Source organism: Sipha flava, unplaced genomic scaffold (assembly GCF_003268045.1).
Source record: "Sipha flava isolate LNK unplaced genomic scaffold, YSA_version1 176_pilon_pilon, whole genome shotgun sequence".
Taxonomy (NCBI): domain Eukaryota; kingdom Metazoa; phylum Arthropoda; class Insecta; order Hemiptera; family Aphididae; genus Sipha; species Sipha flava.
The window spans coordinates 1253714-1273420 of NW_020272062.1; the positions used below are offsets into that span (position 1 = coordinate 1253714).

The 19707-nt window shown below is 30.2% G+C and overlaps 1 protein-coding gene across 3 annotated transcripts; it reads right to left on the reverse strand.

Moving 5' to 3' along the window:
• Positions 1-9515: 9515 nt before the first annotated feature.
• LOC112680342 (sodium-coupled monocarboxylate transporter 1-like) lies at positions 9516-17720 on the reverse strand. Of its 3 annotated transcripts, none has more exons than XM_025550406.1 (13): positions 16695-17720; positions 14664-14859; positions 14192-14564; positions 12824-12983; positions 12646-12763; positions 12453-12520; positions 12226-12380; positions 11804-12053; positions 11627-11736; positions 11024-11207; positions 10868-10954; positions 10580-10743; positions 9516-10152 (listed from the first exon to the last, which is right to left on the reverse strand). In XM_025550406.1, the coding sequence occupies exons 3-13, from the start codon at positions 14365-14367 to the stop codon at positions 9885-9887; spliced, it is 1740 nt and encodes a 579-aa protein (XP_025406191.1). In that variant the 5' UTR covers positions 14368-14564; positions 14664-14859; positions 16695-17720; the 3' UTR covers positions 9516-9884. The 3 variants fall into 3 exon arrangements, with proteins under 3 accessions (XP_025406191.1, XP_025406189.1, XP_025406190.1); XM_025550404.1 differs by having other exon boundaries at positions 14660-14859; XM_025550405.1 differs by lacking the exon at positions 16695-17720 and adding an exon at positions 16559-16688 and having other exon boundaries at positions 14660-14859.
• Between the last annotated feature and the right edge of the window lie 1987 nt (positions 17721-19707).

Here is a 19707-nt window from a genome sequence, read left to right on the forward strand (position 1 = left end):
AGTTATCGCCGGGCTCTTCGGGTAATCACGATCACGGTTCACAATCTTTCGGTCCGATAATCCCGTACGTGCAAATCCGATAAATCTTCCTCGTCGAACCGAATGATCGTAAACGTCGTACCGGCACAGATCGAACGATCGCGTTCAACATTTATGGACTGCAAACCGGGAGTTCACCTAATTGAAAAGTGTCTGTTGAGTCGATGTAATCTAATTCGTCGTTTAGATTCGCTCAATCGCACTCGACAAATTGCGCTTGTACACACTCACGATTACGATTTATCCCTACTCGATAGTCATCGACCTCTAATTATTGTAATCGTACTCATGTACGACAGACGCGACGAGGTTCTTCAATTTCGCGTACGCGCGCGGTCGAGATCCACACGAACATGGTTCTCGAAATCACTTGACGCGTATCATACATGGATTTGCACGAGAACTAGATAGCTGACTATTTTCATCAACTATAACCGTAGTCACATATAACTTGTGCAATGTTTACGCATTTAGTTACGGCTAGGCACTAAAGAATTAAAAATTAAGTTAAAATGTTTAGTTAACATTAAGTTGATTATTCGTTATTCTATTTTGACATTAACTTTTAATTTAATAATTTACCTTTTTAATGTATAAAACGTGTTCAATTCAAATTGATTTTATACAGAAATAAAAATATAAGTTTAATTTTTATATAAATCAATTCTTCATATAATTTTGATAATCTAAGAAATATTATTATAATAGTACCATTACAATAGTTTATTTAATAATAGTTGATAAAATAATTGAAATGAAAATAATCAATTTGTGAATTTACTTGAGGTTTGTATGTATTTAATGAAAATTGTTCTTATAATGTTCATAAAAAACCAGATAGGCCATTTTACCACTCTTTACACTTTTAAGAGCTAGGTCAACCTCTTCTACCAAAAAGTCATCCATCAACTAGGTTTTTTCAGCACATTTGCCGACTTCTGCTTTATACTTATCATTGATTAAATTTTTTTCTTGTTTTAAATGCTTAATATTTGAAGTTTTAAAGAGGCTATTTGAGATTTTTTTTGCTATATCCGCGGTACTGCTTAAGGCTGGTTATGCAGATTCTAGTTTTCTCAGCAATTCCACACTTTTGCAACTGGAGTGAGTAAAGTCCAGTTTTTCCGTAGCTGACTGTCATCTTACCCTTCTTTCCTCGTCAAGCAATCTTATAAGTCTGTCTGCAGTGACATCACATCTACTCTCTTCATACTCACTCAGCAGTGTGCTGCAGTCCTTGGACCAACAAGGGATGTAATTTCCTCTATTTCCTCGTGGCATGGCTTTGCCAGCTGTCGTTTTTATTAGCTTCACAAAGCGCTCATAATTTTTTCGGTGTGGGCTCTATGCGATTTACATTCTCTTCAACATAAGCCCTGAAAATATTTCAGTCTGCTTTTCGTACGTTCCATCTTTGCATTACAGTCTTGTTAATTTTTAGTAGGACAACCCTGACCTCAACTATTGCCGATCGGTGCTGGTTTTTGGGAAATTTGCGTCCAAGTTTGCGATAGATTCTGAGTGGTATACTGGTGTTATCTTTTGAGACAAAACATAAGTCAGGGAATATGGCCGTGCCCCATCTGCCTGACTCAAAAGTTCTCCTTGCTTGATGTCATATAGAATTTGTATGTTGTTAACAGATTCCTAGGTAGAAATCCATTCACCATCATCATTTATACTGTTATACTCCCACTCAGAGCAATGGGAGTTGAAATCCTCTATGTACACTGCCGGATGTTTGCACGTCGATAAGACAGTAGCTGACCAGTTCTCAGACGGTGGTTTGTAGACGCTGTAGATGGATAAGTTTCCGATTCTGATACCAATTGTATGGTCATTTCCTTCTATAGGTTTTACAAGCTGAGGTTGTACATTATGATTGACATAGGTAGTCATACCATGTTTTGGGTGACCAGTGAAACTTACTAGTCGAAAGCCATTAATGTTTAATCGCATCGACTGATCTGCAATCACGTGGGTCAATTGGATCGTGAGGACATCGCATAGGAAAATGGCTGGTTGATTATCTCGGTCTTCGATCTTGACATGTCCTCTACGTTTATTTTAACTATTCTGATGTTGCTTTTTTGCATCCTTGTAGCCTATTTCAGCTCTGTCGATAGTGCCCTTGTCTTTAACTTTGTTTATTTTCATATTTTTATTTTTTTAGTTTTTGGTGTTTTTAATTTTTATAATTTTTTTTTTTTTTTTTTGGTTTTTTGATTCTTTTGTGATATGGTAATTTAATAAGATTGAGGCCTGTGGCCTTTCATCAGGATATTACTTGTATTACTGTTATAGCAATATTTGTCTTCACGTATTTACCAATGATATTCAATTTGACATTTGGACGGTATAAAAATGATAAAAATTTATAACACATAGCTCAAATGGTTCATAGTAATAATAATAATAATAATATTCTTTATTACGGAAATAATATTCCAATTACAATTATTTATAATGCGCCAATTCTAAGATAGGCGTCATTGTTATGTATCGTATCAGTTCATGTTGTGATTCGTTCAAAACTTCTGTTGAGCCTGCCATCTTTAAAGCCCCATTTTTAAACACAAAATATATCATGTTTATCGTGCAGTAACGTAATTTGGTTATATATGTGGAGAGGAAGGTGGCATTTTTGTAAATCTTGCCTATAGCCATCCTTTTCTATATAAAACAAGAGAAATTGAATACGCATCATAAGCTTATAATAAGCTTATAATAAGCTTATTGAAAAACTAGCCAAAAATCAGTTGATAATTTTGGATCATCTATTTAGGACATTTTCCAGGAAGCTCAGTCCCCCGATAAAGTGTCTGAAAATAACACTGCTTACATCGATACAATGTCCTTTATTTATTATTAGAACGATTTTTGAAAAAAATATGAAAAAGCAAATTTATTGTATTTCCATTTTTTTTCGCCTTCTATTTTTAAGATTTAAAATATTAACTTTTTTCTCACGGCTCGTGTTTTTTTATTTTTAGAAACGTCTAAACAACAAGACTTTTTTGTCGCATATGATTCATACGAATAGCCAGTGTATTATCACGAAAATAGTTCACTGAACTACTAAATATTCCCGAAGTACCGAATAACTCAATAATGACGTCATGAGTCATTAGAATAATTCCAATTTAGTGCACAAATCCATAAATTTAAAGATAATAGTTACTGATATACATCATTGTGCCACGTCCACAATCCAGTAATATAATATGTTTCACATTAATTTAAGGAATAGTATTTTATTATGAAGTATTATAATCTTAGTTATGCAAAAGAGATTCGATTTATTTAAATTATTTCTACAGAATATTACATTACAATAGTGTTGAACAAGTACATAGATATTAAAATTTAGTGTAATTGTTATTAAACAATATCATTCAACAACCAAACATGTACAGTGGTGCAACATGTATATGATAACGTCGTACTAATGTTATCCCCCATATTTTGTTCAAAATAAACATCGATCAAAATAATATTTACTCGTGCATTGGATATGCTCTTTTACTGTAAACATTTGAATAATTTTTTGGAATTTTATATAATATTAAATTCACTTTCTACGTGTAAGCACTTATTGAAAATGAGTTATACTTAGTACAAATATTTAAGTCTTAAATAATATACACATAGTGTCATGGCGCAGAGCTATGGAATATAATTGCGTTTCGATACGAATAGATAACTTAAAAGTTCATACAAATGTTCGTGATCACGAATAAATGTATACTTTGAACTTATTCAAAATGTAATCGTTTTTTATTCACGTCAAGATTTTATGACATTGATAAAATACAAAAATTAACAGAAAAAATAATTACTCATCAAACAAGTCAAACAGGTAATTGGAACATTTTTACTTCCCGTTTAAGGAAATAAATTCAATAAATTGTTCATATAATCTTTTTTTTTCAATTTGATCACCACTCGTGGCATGTGATACACAAGATAAATCATTAAATTGACAAATATTATAATTCATTAATATTAAATAAAACAGCAAAACTTATATCTAGGAAATTCAACATAGACACTGATAAGAAATATAAGTTTAAAGTGATCCCACTTAAAAGTGTAGTATCAGATCATGGTCAACTCAATAATTCATGTACATATTGAAAATTACAATATCGCAAATAAGTTGCTTACAAGTTATCGTTATAATATTGTTATTAAACGTATAACAATTAACATATTTTTAACAGCCAGGCGAGTGATTCAATATCGTTAAGGTCATATGCCGCAGCATATTATATTATTATGATGTGAGAGCCATTTCAAGCACTTGTGTACATCTGTGTACAATAATAAATCCTAATAAAGTTGTATTTTATTTAGCTATTCATGGACTTGAAGATTTCATCGAAACTTATATATAATATTTGGGATTGGGATTTCAATCAGAAAACGCATTTATTATTAGTCCATTAATATTAATTATTGTATTTTAGAATAAATTACATTTAATTTGAGCAGAATTCGTTAAAATACGGGCCTCTTATTTTTAGACTAAATTGTCGAGCCCCGTTTCGGAGGGGGTGTCTAGACCCATTCGGTACCCTCCCCTGTGCACACGCCTATGATCACAACTAGTAAACACCGGGTATTTTTTATCAATTTCTTTAAAAACAAAAATTGTATTAAGTTATATTTAATACTATAATTGTATATGTTTGATTATACACATTATTTATTGATAAAGCTAATATCTCCAGATAATCAATTAAATTATTAAGTAATTTCTAAGGATAAAGGGTGTCATTATTAAACCATTCATGGACAAATGGGTTAAAAGCTAAGTTCTTTAATTAATTTTACTGTTTGGATCTATACTCTGCTTTTGAGGAAATAACAAACTAACAGCAAGTCCAATTGCTATTCCTATAAAACTGCCTATAGTAGCAGTTCCCAAAGTGTGCGCCGTGCCATCATAAAATACTATCTGGTCTAAAATTTTCCTTATGATTAGTCATGCTATGACTTAGGGAAGAGCGCCCTGAAAAAACTTTAGATCAAAAAGATCGCCGTGAGTCGAAAAAGTTTGGGAGCACTGGTCTATAGAATGTTGTAAATACATATATGAAATGGTATTTCAACATATTTGGACCCGCGAAATAATCTTCGTTCGTTTGGTGTAATCTTAGGTAAAACATAGATTATCCAGATATTTATCAAACAATTTTTCAATAACACTAGATGATTTCACCGAACCATTATTGTAAATAAACAACTATTTTTCAACTACTGATCAAGTTATTGTAAAATAAACCTCTTCTGATAATCCTCCTTCCGATTATAAATAAAAGTTTAATTGAATTTACAATTTATCAAACTTAGCAACTATATACTCCTAGCTAAAAATTGTACAAGGGCCTCTGAGTAATAGGTATAAGTTCGGTGTGTACGCCTCGATTTACTAAATTATTTTCAAAAATTTTAACCAATGCATTTATGATTATAAGTAGTACATAGACAGTATCAATGATAAGTTTTTATATTTTTACAATGAATAGTTAATTAACGTATCATTTTAAAATAAAAATTTAAATTTATTTAGGTTTCAAAAATTAAACAAGCTGACTAAAAAAATATTAATTGTACTTAAAACAGGTCATTTTAAATAGATAATATAAATTAATTTTTGATTAACCCCAAATAATTAATACGATTTTTAAATTGTATATCAGGTGGACATTCAGCTATTGAATATAGTAAATACAAACTTCAATTCACCATTGTATTTGCCATATAAGTGCCATAAATAATCTAAAACAATATCCTTAAACTAACTAACATCCCAGTTGTTGCCCCCCTACAAAATTTAATAAACACATCGTTTAGCATAGGTATGTAAAACATTATTATGAACTACAATCATAGCTTTAAATTTAAACAATTCTTCTTTCTGTTTACATTTTTATCATCGGTAAATTTAATTACGATCTAATAAGTCAAATTAAAATTCATACATTTTAGTACTGTTACTCTTTTAAATCAACTAGTAAATGCTATTTTATTACTCCCATCTGATCTTTTGATTATATTTTCGAGTTTTCACTATTCATTATAATCTATGTATATACTTTGCTATAATTTTTATAAAATACCTAATCATTAAGTTCACCAAATATACATAGTATTTCAAATTGTTTAATTTTATTTTCAATAAATAATTCATTTTTTTTTTTTTTTTTTAATTGTATAGTATTTATGGAAGAAAAAGATTCTCAACTAAACAGATGACGCAATTCAAGTACGAGTATATAAATTAAATAAAACCATAATCAAATGCTGAAATCTTTTATTGATGTTACTATATGTATCATCTTTATCAGATAATAGTTATATAAGTAAATAACTACTTCATAAATATTATTCCAAACTAGACACGTGTTTTAAAATGGTAGTTGTATACTATACGTATATAGATTAAATAAACACGCGGCATATTAACAAATACTTATTATTCCTGTTATATGATAATATAATAAGTAATGGTAATTTTAACTTAAACACGCTTGAGAATACATTTTTAAACAGTTATCATTATTTGCACAACTTAATTTTTAGCTGTAACAATAAAAGTAGATACTCATGAGATATTAATACTGACGTACACAGTTCGTGTTCACAATTGTATAACTAATACCGAAACCGAAAAAACTTATTTTTACCAAAGCCAGTTTCCGGTTTTATTGAAGTATTTAATACAATTTTTTTGTTGATCCAAGAGCTGGAAAAAACATGAACATTATCAATGTGAAAATAAACGATTACGGTGATCGAACAAAATTTAATATCCACCACAACGATTGAAATTGGAATTAAATTTTATTATACCTTTGTTTCAGGCAAATTATTAGTACACAAATGTCTCCGAGGGTGTAACAATCAATTAACCAAGTTCAGAACCCAATTAAATATTGACCGAATAATGTTCATAGCTATGAGTACAGTTCATCATCATTAGGTCCCGGATTTAAATGCACTTAAATCCATAAGAATATGCTCTAAAAAATAGCCAAAAATGTTCTTAAAAAATGCATTTTACCACAAAAATGATATACATTTTTTTTTATTTTAGGTATTATTTAACACTATTTAATATATTAAAATCACAAACACATAATACGAGCAACATCTACGATGTAATACGAACTGACTGATTATTTGTTATTTGACCGAATATTGGTGACGTTTATAGTCTATAATAAATTAAGATAAAAACTGAATCAAAAAATAAAGATTGACAATGTGTATGGAAAAACCCGATTAACCTACTTAAATACCAAAAAAATAATTTTTCTTTTGATTTTATTTTGAATAGGCTAAATTTGTTTAGTATGTCGAACAAATATGCATTAAAAACCAACAAAATGACCCAATAATACTAAAAATGCTCTAAAAATGAAAAAATGTCGAACTATGCAAAAAAATGCAAAATAAAATGTGTAGTTTTGAAACCTTCGTTACATGAAACGAATTATGTTCTTAGAGAGCATTGTGTATGATCAACCAAAAAAATATACACTTTGCATTGAAATCCGGGCCCTAATCATCATTATTAATGTAGAGTTCAAGAATATTACAAATTAGACGGCGCTTGTTATAGGCAATCGAGCGACATTGTTTATATTACAAAATTCCGATCAAGCTAATAGTTTGTATATTATATATATTAAATTTTTAATAAAATTATGAACATAAATATTATAATAATCGCTTAAAGTGTTATTTAAGTAATCCTTACACAAGTATTGACACTTCTGAATACAGATATGTTACTAATTTGTTAGTAAAAAAAATAATTTATATATAAATATAAATAATACGTTACCAGAGCCGTAGCAGGGGTGGCCTACGCCCCGGGAGCAATTCCTGGGAGGGTGCAAAAATGAAAAATTTGAAATGTAATTTTTACTTATAAGTAAAAGCAATATTATGTATTTATGTAATTACATATATAACTTATAAATATTATTATGTTATACCTATGGACCTACTTATAGTTATTATGTATATTTATATTTTAATAGGTTATTGATTTTAATAAAATTAAATAACGCTTGCATAATTATAAGGAAAAATTATTATTTATATTACATCTATAAAAGAATATTCAGTTTTTTTATAAATTAAAATACTTAAAGGCGTATTTTGAAGTTTCACCCCGGACGCAATATTTGGTTACTATGGCCCTGTACGTTACATTAGTTTGTCACTAGAACTCGATTTTCTGCGTAAAGATAACAATTAAAATTATTATCTTCTGCTCATTATTTATTTAAATAGAAATTATTTGCTAAAGTTGTTTTTTCATGTTATTATCAGGAATAGTATTTATGACTTGTTGCGGGCACATAACCAGACACATCTCTATAAGGGTGCCAACATTTTTTGACCCCTTTCTGTAGTGTGTTTTTCAAATGTACGTTCGATATTCATATTTAGAATTCCTAGTTTTCAATCTATTAATACACGTACTATTGTCTTATCTCAATTTGTCATGTGACGAATATTTATAAAATAGAATTTCAGAATATAATTTTTGTTATACGATCGTTAATTATATGGAATAGACCCATGTAAGCTCCGCCAGAAAAATAAAATAGCTGAAATTGGGTTCATGTAAACTACGCCACTAAAAAAAATCAGGTGAAATTGAATAATAAGTAATAATAAGTGAATATTATAATTATAATATTATATAATATCATACCTCCATTTTATTTCACCAGACGCATATTTTATATTTAAGTTATATTTGTAGTCAGTTGTTAAATAAAACCAATAAATTGCCTCGTTGACCAGTAATTAATTTTATATTATTACTTTGTTGCGACATATTTCGTTCAAAATAAAATATACACGGAGACACGCAAACTACAAATGATTATGTTCGTCAGAGTATACTTTACGTATACCTTATCTCCTGCCGATATCATCATTGGAAATAATAATTTCAGATAATATGAAGATAAAATTATTAATAAATAAATCAATGTGGATATATATCCACCTTGAAATGAATCGAACCATGACAATAATTTTATCAATTTCAACATACATCATCGCAATAAATGTCAACGAATTTAATGTAAAAAAGGGCACGTGGCAATATGAGCACTGAGCAGGTAAACAAAAAAAAAACTGGAGAAGTTTACATTTACCCATTACAGGTAAGAAAAAAAAACTGGCCGAGTTTACACTAGATCTTTTATTATCTTTTTATCTTAACCAATATTCTAGCGGAGTTTACAATCGCCCATATAGAATATACATTCAGGATTTAGCCTGTTTGGAATAACTAAACACCATAATATTTAAAAATCAAAATCAAGGGGGCCAGTTCGAGGCCACTGATTTTTCTTAGGGGCCAGGCCCCCTAAGACCCCCCCCCCTCTCAACAACGTGCCTGACATGTTATTCGGGAAGACGTAAAGCGTGAAGATATATAATAATAATAAATATGCAGTTTTAATCAAAAGATTATGACGTTCGGTAATATTTTATGCTAAAAAATAATTGTTGAGAATAAAATAATTTCAAAATCGGTAACCTCGGTTATGAGGTATATAGAGTAATAAAAGAAAGATTCATGTGTAATATCTGCTGTTGATCTACTAATAAATACTCATTAAAACTAAATAAATAAAAATCAAATGTGTATACATCATATTCGATACATGTCATGACATCAAGTACTAAATCGAAATCACGATATCTTTCAAATTTACAAAACAAAGTTTTAAATTTAGAGCTGAAATTAAAATCCTATAACATTCAGTTTAGATTGCATTTCGTGGATTGACCCTTATTTGTAGTCATTAACATTTAGTGTTCTCCATTTCTTGTTCTTCGATATTAGTTTCTTTTGAATTCTGAGAGGTCGAATGACTGGGATACACAAACTTTCGTATAAATGGTGTTACAAGCTTTGGATCTAATTTCTGTTCTGTAGGGGATAGCAAACTAACGACGAGTCCAACTGCGATACCAACTAGAGTACCTATCGTACTATAATGCATATATGAAACGGTGTAGATTTTCCAAACGTTTTCACTCACAAAAACATCTTCGTTTAATCGCTCCAACCTAAAAACAATTACCAATATGTTATATAATTATTATTATAATTAGATAAAACGTTATAATATTTTTCAAGTATTTCAATTCCACACCTTATACAATACAACTTATTAAAATAAGTTTTAATAAATGTTACAATACCACATATACGAGTAAATTTTTATGTACCTATGTGTACTATTAGGCGTATATACACAATAGCATCCTTATAATCTAATAATCTCCAAATCAGTTAAAATATCCTCGGAGATACATGGCAAACATAAGTTAAGTAATTGTTAAATACCCAAAACCAATTTATACCGTATTCAAAAATAAATAATCATAAATATCTTATTGGATGATATTTAAAATACAATGGGTGTATTTTACAACTAACTTTTAATATTTTATACAACTTAATTGAAAATTTTTATTTATTTTTTAAACTTACCCCGAAAAATCTGTACGATTTTTAAAATGTAATTCGGGTGGACATCCAACTATTGAAACGTCTTTTTCCACGAATTTCAATTCTTTGTTATATATTGCATACTGAGCACCAAACACAATCCAGGACATAATTACTATACTAGATAACATTCCATACAACGCACCCTATGAAAATATAAATGTTAGAAGACAAATCACCATGGATAAAATTCCGAAAACCGACACTTTAAAATAATTATTATATTTAACTCAAATATGAATAATTATTAGAACTTAAATAAAAACTTACTCTAGCGTTAGCACATGGAAAACAAAGTCCCAATGTAAACACGGATAATAATGCACCATTCGTCACGCTACCTAAACTTATTGCCATCTGTAAAAAGATAATATTTTTGAATAAATTAATGATTCAATAGTAATTAAAATATTAGAAAAATCTTGCCTGGAGAATTCCGTTTAATTTTTCCACTACTGCCACTAAGGATACACATATCATCCCCGTTATTACGACTGTGCATTTCATAATTATACTAGCTGTTAAGTCAGAAACTTTTATACCCATCATTTTCACAATAAAATCCTCGTAAATCGTACCGGACACAGTGTTCAATTGTGCTGACATTGTACTAGAAATAACAATGAAAATAATCTTTTTTTGAAAAAATGAACTCCAATTAGTCCAATTTCAAATGCAGATGGTAAATAAAATAATATAAATAGATAATATAATATAATATATAAAATATAGATGGTAATTTAATAATGTAATTTTTGATAGAAAATGTGCAATTCATGAGAATGAATTATTGTTTGTAAAAAATCGTATTTTAACATCGATATTATTATAAGAAGCTAAGATTAATTTCAATATGTTTATGTATTGTATAACGAAGAATAAAAACAGTAAAATAATATCCTGAATGTATCCAATATAAAATTTTTAAAAAACAATTTAATTAATAGTTGTGTAACATCCTATCATAACATATATATTCGCAATATATATCATACGAGAATATTCCGAATAACAACGGAATCAATGTACCTAAGTGCAGCGCTGATGATACCAGAAATAAATAAACCAGTTATTCCTGGAATTTTGGATGCAACGTCCATCACAAAATATGGCAGTAAATTTCTATCGTTTTCGATGTACTGAAATAATCAATTTGATTCAGTTTATTACTTAGCAATGTTTATTGCACCTATAAATAACACGTACATTGGCTAAACTGGGATCACAGTCTTTGTATTTGGTATACATTAACATTCCCACAGTACCAGTCAACACTTTAACGACGGCCATCCCTAGCACGAAGTAAATCAATGAGCTGCGAGCTTTACTATACGTAGGCAACGCCACGAACCGTTGAATAGCACCTGGATGAATACCGAGCTGTGCTACCCATTGAAACATCGTACCGATACTGACAGTCCAAAATGTGTTTCTCAAAAATGGATTTGGATCCATTCTGAAAAATATTAAAAAAAAACAATTCAAATTAATTAGATCTGCTAGCAGATTCGTTAGTAAAAACAGAACATAAAAGAAAAAAATAAGTTTTGCTAAAATCATTCTTATTAGCTTATTAGCTAAGTTTAGATATTGTCTAAATTTCATACTGTGTTTACATAGGTACAAACCTGAAAAATTCTATTCGGCCACCTTCTTCGTTGGCTTTTATCACATTACCGAACCCTCCGACTTCTATTAATCCTAAGATGATCACAATAATTATTGAAGCAGTAGTGAATACACTCTGAATCGCATCTGTCCACACGACTGCTTTGAGTCCACCCTTAAAATGTGTTTACGTGATAAATGTTCAAATTTTTTATGATAATAATAATTATTTGCATAGAAAACTTACGACAGTGGTATAAAATATACATATGGCGCATATTATCGGAGTGGCGAAGTGTACATTGATTCCGGTGACTGTAATACAATTATTTTTATTGATTAATTATACATTTATGTTATCACAATCAGTGTAACAAAAACTATATGCACTGATTTACAAACATTTGGTAAAAATTATTGAGTTTAAAAATATTTCATACCTTGATTGAACGCTAAAGCTGGTATGTAAATTACTACCGGTATGTACAGTACAAGTGCAATAGCAAAAATTAATGACGCAAATCCTCGGATCTTAGAATTAAATCGAAATTCTAAGTACTAAAATGTAATTAAAATGTTAAGTAACTTATAAGTAATACAAATAATTCAACGGCATACTTCATAGACTGATGTAAGTTGAAGTTCATAAAACACAGGTAAATATATGCATACTATGGTGGCAATAATAAAAACATTTATCACACTGACGATTAAATATTGCGTCCCATTGCTGTAGATTTCTGATGGGACTCCAAGCAGCGTTATTCCAGAAATGTGGCTAAAATAATTGAGGTAATTTTAAAAGTTCATTATTAAACATCTGCTTTTTACATTATAAATCCAACGATGTACATAGACAATAGAGGCAATAGATTACACAGCATAATATGTTAGTGTAAATTAGAGTAACTTGATAGAGCGTATCTGTGTATTGAAAGTTAATAATAAATGGTAGATCTAATTAATAATTATAAATAATCAGTCTGCCTTAATAGTAAGAGTGTTTTTTTGGTAATTAATTATTCATATTTTATTAATTCAAAAGTAAATTAAATGTGCCGGTTTGATACTAAGTAATTGGTTTTATTATGCCTATCTTTTATCAGCCTCTCTGAATTATCCGACCGAGTTGATTCAAAATTACAGAATTAAAATTATTTATAGTAGACAAAATCATAAAAAATATACAATAAAAAAGTATTGAAATAGGCGGCTAAAATACATATTGTATTCAGATTATTTATAATCGTGAAAAAAATATTCAGATTGGTGTGTCTAGGGTGGTAATAATACGTAACTAAACACGGCAATAGAGATAATACATCATTATATTTACTCCTGTAGAATGAAATTGAAACGTAAAATACCTACACATTTTGTTCGTAGTGTGAGTTATTAAAGATTAAAGTATTTATAGCCAAAGTATTATTATCTTTTAGGGCAATGATCGGCAATTGGCGAACAGTAAAATGTAGACAACTAGACCGTCAACATATCTTATTTTAATACAATTTAATTTAATTTTTTAATTTTTTTATTTTGATGATCAATACAAAAATATATAATTTATTTGATTTATCTAACACAGATTATGATTTTTAAATAATAATTATTGTAATTCTTTTAAAACACTTTAGTAATAACTGTTTAATGACATAATAAAATATATTTTTTTCTCTCTGGATCTCGATTGTATGCCGACAACCTTTTTAATATATCTAATTATGGACAATTTTTATAGTAAACTTTTCTATTTAATTAACGACATTATTCGGCAGAACACTAACAATAAATGAAAAACTGATTTTTCTTAAAATGATGTAGATACAAGACAAAATATTTTAAATACTACACTCTTTAATTGGTAAATCTCGGGCGAAAAAACGTACTCACATAATGTGTTTGCTTGTGATTTAGAGATCGGGTTTGTAAGTTTGAGTTATACACGAAGAAAAAAGCGATCAACATCATTATGATATTTCATACCTGGCGATCAGTGACATGGTGATCGGAAAGACGGACATGTGCTTGCCGCCCAACAGGTACTCGTTGACGGTGTTCTGTTTGCGTTCCACGCACCCGTAGTATAGACCAACGACCACGGACAGGCTGAGCATGATCGCGAACGCACTGCATTCGAAAATCCAATTCAGATCCTCCATATTGAGTTTTCGGTTCAGTATGTGATGTACACGTCGTACGGACGGTTTGGTGAAGGATCTACGTGTACGTTTTAATGGATATCGTCCGTATGCGAGAAAACAATCTAGATCGAGCGTCTTGTGTCTCGGAAATCGCCCAAAGAATTTGCGAAATTGACGACGAAACGCACACCTACTTGAGGTCAACCCGATGCACTCTAGACGATCAGTTGGATATCATGCTCATGAGTTAGTCGTATTCGTCGTACAATCCGTTATTTCTACACAATTACTTCACGTTCAAGATACGTACCTACCTTTTGGGTAATGTGACGTCAATTCCTGGTTTGATTCGTGTTAGTTTTCATACGGAAAATATTTGTACACCTCAAAAACATCACGAATAAATGCATGCCAATAGTTTTTAGTTCGTACCTTTGAGATTTTTTACATGCCTCTGGACAGCTCCATTACGATTTTAACATAGAATTACGTAAAAATGTATCGATATAACTGGAAACCAAAAAGTCACAAACATACACACATTTGATTCGAATAATATGTATTTATTGAATTAAAAATATAATTCTAATATATTGGTTTTACAACGATATTAACCGTAAATTAATACTTTTATATTGTTGAAAAGGCGCTAATTGTTACTGAATTTATAAAAATATTATTACGTGAGTATAATCATCAAACAAAATGTAATGTACATAACCACTTACGCTTTTCTCATTATACTTATTTAAAATTTTACTAATCCATTGGTTTTAAACGAGGGATATATATCCGTGTCTTTGTTTCACGTGTATATATAACCGGAACCTACGTGTTTTTATGAAAATAGTGTTCAAATTTGTATAATTTAAATACACTTGTACGTGTGTATTTAGAACCTATGTACATGGTACCCATATATTAATTTTTCATGTATTCGTGGAAGTTTGTGTTTTAAGTCCATGTATCTTTGTTTCTTCTTAAATCTTTGCATCCTTGTTCAGATGAAACAGGGGCACGTGACCCTCAAAATACATAATGCTACAATTATATTATTTATTTATTTTATTTTTTCGACGAATATTGATGTATAATATATTTAAAATTTATTTTATAGTAATAATGATAATTGTATTGCACTTAAAATAATTAACATATCGGTGTTCAATAAATATAAATTCTTTTTCAAAAAATATAACAAAACCAAAACAGTTATTTTTATTACAAATTAGTTAATACATTCATACATATATAAATCATGAATATTTTCATATTTAACATTTCATTGTCAGAATATAATAAATAATGAAAGAGATTGCCCTCAGGGGGTGCTAAGTAATTAGCACTAGGGATTTGACCGGGGCCCCGAGTTCTGAGTTGGCCTTAACTGATTGGCTCAGTCTGGTCCTCCACGTTGGGGGTTTGGCGACGGGCTAACAACCCGTCACTATAAAAAACAACTTTGTTCAGAACACAAACACAATGCCTTGGATTAGTGGATTACAGGACACTTGACTGGAAAATTGGTAATCGGCTCTACGTTTTGGTACTTGGAATATACGGACTTTATTTAAACTTGGCGCATTTAGAACATTGGTAGATGAGGTGGAGAAGTATAGACTTGGAATTTTTGCACTACAAGAATTAAGATGGATTGACCCTGGATCAATGCAATTAAAAAATACTACACTCTTTTATGGAGCATGTGATAATATACGACTTGGAGGGAGCGGTTTCGCTGTAAACAAAGCATTCCTCAATTCGGTAAAAGATATTAAGTAATAGAATGACTGTGCTGACGATAGCAGCCAGATGGTTCAATATAGCATTTGTAAAAATACATGCTCCAACGGAGGAAAAGAAGGAAGTAAAGAAAGATGAATTTTACTCATTACTTAATATTGTCTTGGATGACATACCAGCAAATATATAACTTATTACTGTACTTGTAATGAATATTGGTTTAATATGCTCCTCCTATGCTTATCTAATACAATATCTTACACATAGAAACAATTAGTCCAAGAAACTCCATACATCATATCCAACACCGACACGCGCTTACCGGTTCTCGGCCTCAATAAATATGATACCGATCCGTCGAGATGTGTTATATTCGTGTCCGACCCTAAGCGCGATGTTATCGCACAGCGTTCACACATTATTGGTGGCATGTGCCGACACGCGATATAGAATACAAATCACTCACCGAACGACTATCATCCGTACAGACTGGTAAAATATCGTAAACAACAGTGTACTTCACTATTCGTCGACCCACGCGAATACTGCTTATCGGTCCGCTGTCGGGCGACCGAAATCCCGTAGTTTCCGAAAAAACTTACCACTATATTTGGCCGTGGACGCGATGTCGAGTTGGATTTGCGCACTGGCACTCGCCGGGCAGTTCGGCTACGAAAACAATTCGCTGTAAAACCGCCGGCGGTCTGTTGTACAACGTCGAAGCGAGTAAAGAGAATCGAAAATGTGATCCTCGTTTTTTCTTCCCCTCCCCCGGCCCTCTAGTATGTTATACGCGTACGCGGTGTCTAAATGGATAGAAAATACGACGTTTTACCGCGTTTAACGCCGCCGGACGTGCGATTCAATTGTTAAGGTCAATCCGGTGTACGGTACGATTATTATTAAAATTATAATTTTATCCGTATGCGTGCAGTACCTACGTGCAGCATTGTAATGGCATTTAACGCGGCGACGGCCGTTTCTCGACTTTTTGCACTTGACGCGCGCAGTAGTACCGCGTAGAACTACAATAGAACAACTACACGCGCTCTAACCGGACACGCGGGCTCGAATTTCGTTCGTACGTTTTCTTTCGGCCAAGCTCTCGACTGTTGGATGCACGTCGGCAGCACCGACTAACGCGCCGAAACGTGACCCACCCTACCATAAAGGATTTCATTTGGCGGCACACTCATTGTTTTACGCGTCTTTGTCGAATTTCCGCAGCACGACGTGGCGAATCTGTTTTTACCGACGTAACAATCATAACGAATACCTGTATTGTTAATGGCACGTCAATTAACGAACAACGTTCGTGCACAATATCATATGTGTTGCTGCGTTCGTATAAATGCTACGATCGCAGTTCATTATCGTCAATATTTTCAAAGCTCTGTCGTAAAATCTGAAACGTTTAGTATGTTTGATTTTTGATTTCCCCTCCCCTCGTACAAGTTAAGCCTTTTATTGTTTAAGTGTTTAATATTCATCAAAGCGTTTGTTTGTACATCGTCAGAGCACAACGATTGGACAAGGTGAAATAGATGAAAAAGAAACGTTTAAAAATTAGAAATTGCTGTTTTTGTTAGGAAACCAGAAATCAGACATTTGATACGTCCGAACACTATTACCGTTTAACGTGTACATTTTTAGTGCGAAATCTTTTCACTTTTATCCCTTCTGTCGGTCCTTTTCTCGTTGACAATTTAATGATTTTAAAACCAAAAAAACACTAACATTATACAATATTAATTGTAAACGTACGTGTGTGTTATGTTTTATTATTCCCGCTTAAGCTTTAATATTTATCTATGAATTTCTTGTGCTCAGCAACGTGCCTATACGCTGAAGTATGTGTACACTACTTTTTTATAATTTTATTTGTAAAAAATATTCCATACGATTAAACACCTAGAATACACAATACTCTAAATTGTCGATTTATTTTTTTCAACAGTTATTCTGTATTTTGTATTTTTTTTTTTTTTTTTTATAGTTTGTCGGATAAGAGTATTGCTAATAACCTGTACTATTTCCGTGTAACAATGTTAAAAATCTAGTAAGCATATTAAATTTAAACATTGTAAATTTTAATATGTGTAGTTATTACATGCAATAATAATACGTGATACGTTATTTTTAAGAGAATTAATTATTATTACATTGATATTTTTCTTAGTTTTGCTAATCAAGACGTAATTACTAATTAAACAATTGGTTGAAACATTACATTATTTTATAACAATACATTATTCTTTCATTGTATATTCTATATAGTTATACAATTAATTAAAGGTACACAATATAAAGTACCTACCGATAAGTAATAAAATAATCTCTATTATGATTAAATTCTTAGATTAAAGTAGGTTAGATTATAGATTTTAATGTAATCATCGTTATTAGCACAACTATAGTGTAGATGAAATGTTTTGTACAGTCTAAATATAAGAATTTTTTTTATACGATTGTAATGAAGTGTATGAAAATAAAAATGTTGAAATTCTTTAATGACTATCATAAAATTTATATATAAATATATTGCATCATTAAGTATCCGACAGGTTGATTGAGAAAAATTTTTAATTAGTTAACTTCACGCATTCTTCCCCACTCCACAAAGTAAATAAAAAAAAATAACGATATGCAAATCACGAAACAGTGACGTGATTAAATTTTTAGGTAAACTTTAGAGAAAAATATAGATTTTTCGTCTTGTATTATTAATTATTAATATTATTATTCAATTATTAATTAATTAATTTAATTTAATATCTATTTTTAATTTAATTTAATTATTATAATTATTAATATTAATTAATTGTCAGGCATTTAACAAATTAAATCAATAAAAAGTATTGTAAGAAAAATAATCAAATGAGCCACAGATATTTAAAAATAAAAATGTTACGACATTAAATTACTGCATGTATGTCAATGTGCATGTGTGTAACAGAAAAAAATCACGTTTCATTATAAAATATAAACCTCAAAAAAGATAAGAATATAAACCTAAGCTTAGTTCACACTATGTTAGTAATTTAGTCAAGTAGTCAGTGATTTATTAACTACTAAAAGATAAATCAACTATTTTAGTACATTATTAGTCGTTTTGGTGCTCTTAACGAGTTTAGTAATATATATATTATTTAAATATACGTCATATAAAATAAAATTGTAAACATGAATCGACTAAAAAAAATAAATTAAATAAAGCAATATGATTTATTTTAACGGCTATTTAATATTTATTTTCTATTAAGAGGTAGAAAAAAACTTGAAGATTTCAAGTGAATATAGGTTAGAAAATGAACCAAAAGAAGGGATATATTGGTTGTTAAGAGGACAGGCACAAATAATACTCTAAACTAAAATAACGCGTTCAGGCCGCTTAGTTAGTTACTAAGTTTTAATTTGCCAAGTCACACACTACTTAACTAAACTACTAAAAAAAATGTGAACTAAGTGCACGAACGGCACCATTATAACACATAAAACTATTCAATAAATAAATAATTTTTAATTTATACTCATATACTTATTCAAAAAATTTTCAAAATTAGTATTCGAATTAAAAACTTTAACAAAAACAAAATGAAAACCCCTACTACTTGT

What these genes read in the sequence shown, in the direction of transcription:
- LOC112680342 (XM_025550406.1), bottom strand. Translation starts at nt 14,367, where the DNA reads ATGGAGGATCTGAATTGGATTTTCGAATGCAGTGCGTTCGCGATCATG. An exon ending in ACCATGTCACTGATCGCCAG is followed by an intron (nt 12,984 to 14,191) that starts GTATGAAATATC and finishes CAATTATTTTAG; the next exon opens with CCACATTTCTGGAATAACGC. An exon ending in AATTAAACGGAATTCTCCAG is followed by an intron (nt 10,955 to 11,023) that starts GCAAGATTTTTC and finishes ATCTTTTTACAG; the next exon opens with ATGGCAATAAGTTTAGGTAG.